General features: G+C 34.9%; 1 protein-coding gene across 1 annotated transcript; it reads left to right on the forward strand.

Annotated features, from left to right (window-relative positions):
* The first annotated feature begins 3,003 nt into the window (after positions 1 to 3,003).
* Positions 3,004 to 4,865, forward strand: LOC145168938 (cytochrome P450 736A117-like). Its single transcript, XM_079087578.1, has 2 exons — positions 3,004 to 3,992; positions 4,081 to 4,865. Exons 1-2 carry the CDS (start codon positions 3,072 to 3,074, stop codon positions 4,699 to 4,701), a joined length of 1,542 nt encoding a protein of 513 aa, XP_078943704.1. The 5' UTR covers positions 3,004 to 3,071; the 3' UTR covers positions 4,702 to 4,865.
* The last annotated feature ends 2,537 nt before the right edge of the window (positions 4,866 to 7,402 follow it).

Consider the following 7,402-nt stretch of genomic DNA (forward strand, 5'->3'; position numbering starts at 1 on the left):
GACGATAAAATTGATGTTGTCTTTACTAAGGCATTAAACGAAACCAAATTCAATGATTTTCTGAACCAAATGAGAATGATGATGCCTGATCCTCAATTATTCGAAGAAATTTGTACTCTCTAATGGAAACATCGGAAAGTCAAACAATTACAAACCAAAACTTTTACCACAGAATTATTTCTTCTCAGAAAATAAAGGATCATTATATGTCTTTTTGTATAACCTCTTCTTCTAGTCTTAAGTCTTTCAGATTGCTACCTAACTTCAAGTTTTGTCTGATATAGTCACATCGGATACCCTGAGACAATTCCACCTCGGAGTATTTTGCCTTCGAAATATTACTGATAAATTCACCTCGGGATTCAAATCCGAGATGGTAATGTGATCTCTTCACTTATCTCTTTCCGAGCACTGCTCCTTCAGCTCTTGCAATTATCATGACTTTTTTAAAAGCTCGACCTCTAAGATCTTCATTCATTTTGCCTCTGATATTAATTTAGAGATTGTGCCTTCTCCAAATCTATATCATGTACTAATGATGTGTTTCAATTCTTTTCAAAGTATCTTATGACATTCCATTTCAGAACCTAATTATTCCAAGACTCTCAACAATAAATGAATTTTAAGGTTATCATTTAAGTGATAATTCTGAAACGTTTTCTCATGATCATTTTAACGGTAATTTCTTTTATGATTATCCTCTTAATTCACAATAAACATGATTTTGGCACACATTCCAATAAAGTGTTGAGTGATTCTGAACTAAATCGGCAGTTTCCCTTTTTGAACAAACAAACTTCCCATCTTTGGGCTCTTAACTTTCACATCGGAAGGCTTTTGAGTCTATGCATTTAATGCAACCCGTTTATGAATTTCGGGTGTCATCATTCCAATCTTCGACCCGACCCGGAACAACTCACATATAAAAGGATTTTGAATCCTAACTGTTCCAACTTTTCACAGTTTTGGCTTTCATTTTCCTTAGAACCTTTCCCCTATACTCTCTGTTCTTCAAGCTTTTCATACCTGCAACAATGGCGTTGAAAACTTCAAAACCTGCAACCAAGAAGAAATCATACAAAGGTTCCACTTCATCTTCCTCAACCGAACTCATCCTCAGGGAAACAACCCAACTCTTTTCCCTCGATCTAATGGACTACGATGAGTCTGTCAGAATCATGATCGAGTTCATATTCCGTCATCCCATCGTCGTTACTCTTACCAAAATTCCTAACCCTAATTTCCCTCTTAGGCTTTTGCACAAAGCCTTTGAACGCATAAAATTTGAAGATGGTGTTCTGGAAGTGAAAATCACAGATGAGAGGATTGTGCCCGTGCACAAAGAGATTCTCCTAGGAATTGGAGTTGCAGAAAACCCTCAAGGTTTTCAAAGGAACCCACACTAAAAGAGTTTCAACTGTTCTTGACTCACATTGGTCATAATGGCGAATTCAAATCCAAGGAGTTCAAGAAGTTGGCGGTTCCATGTCTTTGAACCATCCTTTTGCATTTAATCCTTATAGGATTGTCCGACAAGCAAGGAGCTACAGACACGATGAGCAAGGATTGACTTTACCAGGTTTGCCTATTCATAAATTAATACTAAAAGTTGGTATTCCAGTTATGTTAGTAAGGAATATTGATCAGAAATGTGGTTTGTGTAATGGAACGAGGCTACGACTTATAACATTCGGCAAGTGTGTTATTGAAGCAATGATAATTTCCGGAAGTAATATAGGAAGTCGTACGTTTATTCCAAGAATGTCTTTGACGCCTTCGAATAAAATGATCTATTTCACATTTCAAAGAAGACAATTTTCAATGTCTTTATGTTATTCGATAACAATAAACAAGATTGAATGACAATCGTTATCGAATGTGAGATTGTTTTTTAGACAACTAGTGTTACTAATGGACGGTTTCATGTTGCATTGTCTAAAGTTAAAATTTTAGACAATGACAATAAACTTAACAATTTGACATCTAATGTTGTACTTAAAAAAGTCTTTGGAAATTTTCTAATCATAACAATTATTTATAATATGTCAATAATTTTTTTATTAGTATAGAGTCGATTATATACTTATCATCATTTCATTTGTATTTATTTTTAAAGTTTATTTGAAAAAATATTTAATATTTACACATTGATATTCAACACACTTATTTAAAATACGTCCATAGTTTTTTATTATTATAGATTGAATTAGTTATTTATTCATCATTTTATTTGTATTTAATTAAAAAAAATTACTTTAAAAAATATTTAATGTTTACATCTTGATATTTACCTTTATTTTTAATCAACTCGTATAGTACATAGGTTTCACACCAAACAAGTTATATATGATATATAATAACATTATTTTGAGGTTTTGTTACTCGCAGGGTATATATGATATATAATAACATTATTACGGGGTTTTGTATAGTTACTCACATTACTACGTATATATTGCTTAGCGTTCTCTTGGTTTCGTTGGAATTGATTTTGTATTTTATATAAACAGGTTCTGACATCGGATGTGATGAAACTTCTTAACATAATACAACACATCCTGTATAATACTGTTATGTCCGTAGATCTATAAAAGTAGTATTCAAAAGAATTATTTTTATCATACAAAAACATTAACGGCCGCAACTTGTTGTCTGCTTGCCTTATTGTATTGTGATCACTAATTAACTATTGTTGGATGAAATTCTTGAATTATTTCATAAATAGAATAAATAGATGAAAATTTGGACAAGAAAATCTCGAAACTCACAACTATTATATACTTGAGTTTGTAGATATTACATATAGACCAGCAAACATGTGCATGCAATTAATATTTGTCCAAATTGGAAAGCTTAAAAGTCATTTCTCCAACTTTCTCGATGTGGATGGTACCAAATTGGCCTCTTGGAGACACTTATATTTTTTAATTTTTTTTTTAACAGCTAGAGTACACAGGGTTAAGAACTCAACTGACCCAATTCAATGCCCTTCCAGGACTTCTTCTATAAAACAAGTCGCCGTGATACAACTGAATTCATTCCGCGGCATATATCCAAATTATTTAGATAGGATGTCGAGTTTCTTAGAGCAGCTGCCGATCTACACATCCCCGTTGTTTTTTGGTGCGGCATTTCTACTGTTCAGATGGTACAATTCTCCATCCGCATGCTCCAAGAAACTACCACCATCACCACCAAAGTTGCCGGTTATCGGCAACCTCTACCAGCTTGGTGCACTCGTCCACCACTCCTTTTTATCTCTGTCCAGACGTTATGGTGACTCACTCATGCTCCTCTACATCGGCTCAGTCCCAAGCCTGGTGGTCTCGTCAACTGAAGCAGCTCATGAAATCATGAAAACACATGATATAGCATTTGCCAGCAGGCCCAACACAAGGATGTTCAGGACGATCTCCTACAATCTCAAGGAAATCACAGCGGCTCCTTATGGTGAATACTGGAGGCAAGCAAAGAGCATTCTGACTCTCCAGCTTCTAAGTAACAAAAAGGTCCAATCTTTTAATCGGTTGAGGGAGAAGGTAATTGCCGATTGTGTAGATAAGATAACCCAGTGTTTCTTGTCTAACAATCCTGCCGACTTGAGCGACTTATTTAGCTCACTTACAAACGATATTACTTGTATGGTGACGTTTGGGAGAACGTATAATGAAGGGGAGATTGGCAAGAAATTCAAGAAGATCTTGCAAGAGTTCTCGGAGGTGTTGGGTAGCTTTTATTTTGAGGACTCTATTCTTCAGCTTGCTGTAGTTGATCGTCTTAGAGGTCTCACTGCTAAAGTAGATAGAGTCGCAGCAGATTTCGATGAATTCCTGCAAGGCGTGGTGGATGAGACCATAACCAAGGTAAGCAATAACCCTGATCGAATTGGTGAAGATGGCGTGGAAACCTTCATTGAAGGACTGCTCAAGGTTCAGAAGGAAGATATTAATGGCATCACCATCGATTCAGATGTCATTAAAGCACTCCTCTTGGTACATGCAACTTTCTCCCTCTCTCCATCTTTCATCATTCATATAAGATAATAATGGATAATCGTTTGCATGAATGTTTTTTACGTAGGATGCATACGTCGCTGGTACAGATACATCATCTTCAGTACTCGAATGGGCAATGACCGAGCTTCTGTTACATCCGGATAACCTGAAGAAAGTCCAGGATGAGGTAAGGAGGGTCCTTAAAGGAAAGAAAGATATAAGCGATGAAGATCTTGACCAGATGAGGTATCTTAAAGCTGTGATAATGGAAACCACCCGCCTCCATCCTCCCCTTCCCATTCTACCACCTCGAGTCGCACGACATGATGTGAACGTTATGGGGTATGATATCGCCGAAGGGACGAGAGTATACGTGAGTGTTTATGCAATTATGAGGGATCCTAAAGTATGGGAGAATGCTGAAACGTTTCTTCCAGAAAGGTTCTTGGAGTCGTCTATTGATTTCGTAAGGCACAATTTCGAGTTACTCACGTTTGGTGCTGGACGAAGGAGTTGCCCTGGAAGGGTATTTGCCATGGCCATCAATGAGAAGGTTCTGGCTACTGTTCTATCGAAATTTGATTGGTCGCTACCTCAGGGTGTAATGCCAAAGGACGTCAACATGGATGAAACTTTTGGTCTGGCTAATCACAGAATGGTTCCATTACTTGCTCACGGAAAACCTGTCTCCATTGTTAGTTCTTAATTAACTCTGATTTTGATGATATGATCGATAATATCAATAAGTTAATTAGCAAACCCACGGCAGCATAATCCAAACGTCTCGTACGTACTCGTTAGATTCGAAATCATTGTAATTTCTTTTGGTATCAATAATAATGTTTTGGATGCATTTTGATTGGTCTTTCACTCTTTCCCATCTAGATCTCGGCTGAAAAAAGGTATCTAATTTAAAATAGTTTGACTTTTTTTTATTGATTAGTCTTTCACTCTTTCCTAGGCCATTTATATAGTCGTTGTTTTTATATATCTACTAATTACATGTTATTTTATCGGTTTTCCTATTTTATTAAATGTCATTTTATAAAGATAAAATATGAACAATTTTAAATAATTCAGGGGTAAATCAAACAATTGAAAGTTTAGTGATTAAATGTGAACAAAATTAAAGGTCTGTTTCCTTTTCAATTCATTAACCCATAAATAAATTCATTTACCTTGCTAAATCGAACTGTTATATGTTCTTCATTTCAAGACTTCTTAATAAATTTCATTATATTTTTTTATTTGGGTGTATGGTTTAAGTTTTAAAATTTAAAAAACATATTGCTTTCACTACAAGATTTAATGTCGCCGCTTAGGGTATCAAGATTTACTGTAATTACCTTTAGTGGTGACATGCGATAGTTAATGTCATTGACAAGGTTTCATTGGAACTTTTTCGTCATTTATCTTTTTGATATAGCTTGAATGGATCTTTTGTATATAATGCCTACAAATAGCGTTGTGTTCACAACGTAGTAATTAATATAACAATCATCCATATCCAAAGTCTAATTAAAAAATCTTTCAAAAGTATAGCATTCATATATTTTTTTTGCCTACAAAATAAAATCGCAATATCCTACGAGTGAGTAAAAATAAAAGAAACTTTGTGCTAGATAGTCTACGAACCACTTTCTTGATGTTTCAAAGGAGTTTCAGCTAATGATCTCTCTCCACTGTGGTACAAAATCCTCTGCATAACTATGCAGCAAAAGTCAAAAAAGTGACAAATAAAAATCAATACGAAGTTTGTACCAAACATGTAGCAGTCGAGAACTGCAACATCTCTACTTGAACCGATATTTACCACTTGAACAGAGATTGAACCTAAACGATTTAAAAGCATATTTCATATAAAGAAGTTGCCTATAATTTCAGTTACTGATGGGATGCTCATGATCACATGGATTCAGATGGCTGATGACCATTTCAAAAATAAAATTTTTAACAAAATCTTCAAAATCAAATACATTAACTATCTGAAAAAAAACAAACTTCTGATTTTTATATTGGCATACCTTATGTTTGTATATTGCTTCCGTAAACCTAATAAATTTTGTTCAGTCATTGCAAGATCAAGCAAATGTTTTCTATTCAAGAAGCAATTGTTAAAAATCACACACCACAACATCATATCCCTATTCAATCATTACAGTTGACCATGGTGTTAAGATCAAAAAAAAAACTTCTAATTTTTATTGGCATACCTTATGTTTGATGCCTCAAATACTCTTTTTAATTTGTTGAGAATTTATGTTTCAAGATTCCAAAAAGCTAAAGGGATTCGAACAGGCTCAGACACCAAGCGTAGATAAAAATGTCTAAAAGCCACACCTATATCTTCATATGGTTAACACATACATTAAAGTTTACAACACTTAACAAATGAGAACATTTAAATGGGAATGTGCAAGGATAAATTAACCTTAATTACGCTCAAAACATATGCAAACACTAATTATGATGCACCTGTTGACTTCTGGTGTGCCCTCAAAATCAAACTTTGGTCAGTGGTTCGATAAAATCCGATCGAACCTTTTCTGGTGCATTGACCGCTCAAACCCCGGTAAGAGCTAAATGATGAATAAGGAAGAGAATAAATTATTTGTAACTTTGAATCCTTCCTTGCTACAAATAATTGATTTAGCTGAGACAGAATAATGTTAACTACGGTGACCTAACTTAAATCAACAAAAAATGAAACAGTTAGTTGCTAGAAAAAAACGTTACAAAAAAAGTCACCAAATATGCAATACCGCAAGAAGCAAAGGGCAGGGAGATTGTAAATCTGTGATGATGGTACGTGATATGCTTTCAGCTCCTCAAAGCATGCATCAATCTCAAATAAGATTCCTTGTGTAGCAGTTCTAAATTTTTACACAAATAGTTGGTCGCAGGGAAGAAGAAGAAGAAGAAGAAGAAGAAGAAGAAGAAGAAGAAGAAGAAGAGGAGGAGGAGAGGCGTTGATCGCAGTGTCGCCCTGGGGAGGTGGGGTTCACTTTAATCGATTAATGAAGTTATGCATCGTACTCTTAATTACCCTGTTTTAATTAGCTCCATTTATTCGTTCTTGATTATTTATTAGTCTGAATTTAAAAATATACATATGTAACTCGTGTAGATAAACAATAAAGTAAAATAAATTGATAAATTGATTCAGTTTTTTATTAATGAGAAGTCAATGTGATAAGGTATATGGAAAGTTAATCGTTTGGCTCCGCTGCTTCACTATAAGGCTGTGGGGTTTTCTACCGATCGACACATGTGTATCACATGATAGAGACACTTTTGTATTTTTCCTATTTTTAAAAGGTGTTCGGGTGCGGCAGAAAATAAGGTTGAGGAGATTATTTTCAGCGGTAAGCCAGAAGAGAGAATTACAAACAACATATGGGGTTAAC

The sequence above is a fragment of the Lactuca virosa genome, chromosome 4, assembly GCF_052849685.1.
Source record: "Lactuca virosa cultivar CGN04683 chromosome 4, Lactuca_virosa_CGN04683_v6, whole genome shotgun sequence".
In the NCBI taxonomy this organism is placed as follows: Eukaryota; Viridiplantae; Streptophyta; class Magnoliopsida; order Asterales; family Asteraceae; genus Lactuca; species Lactuca virosa.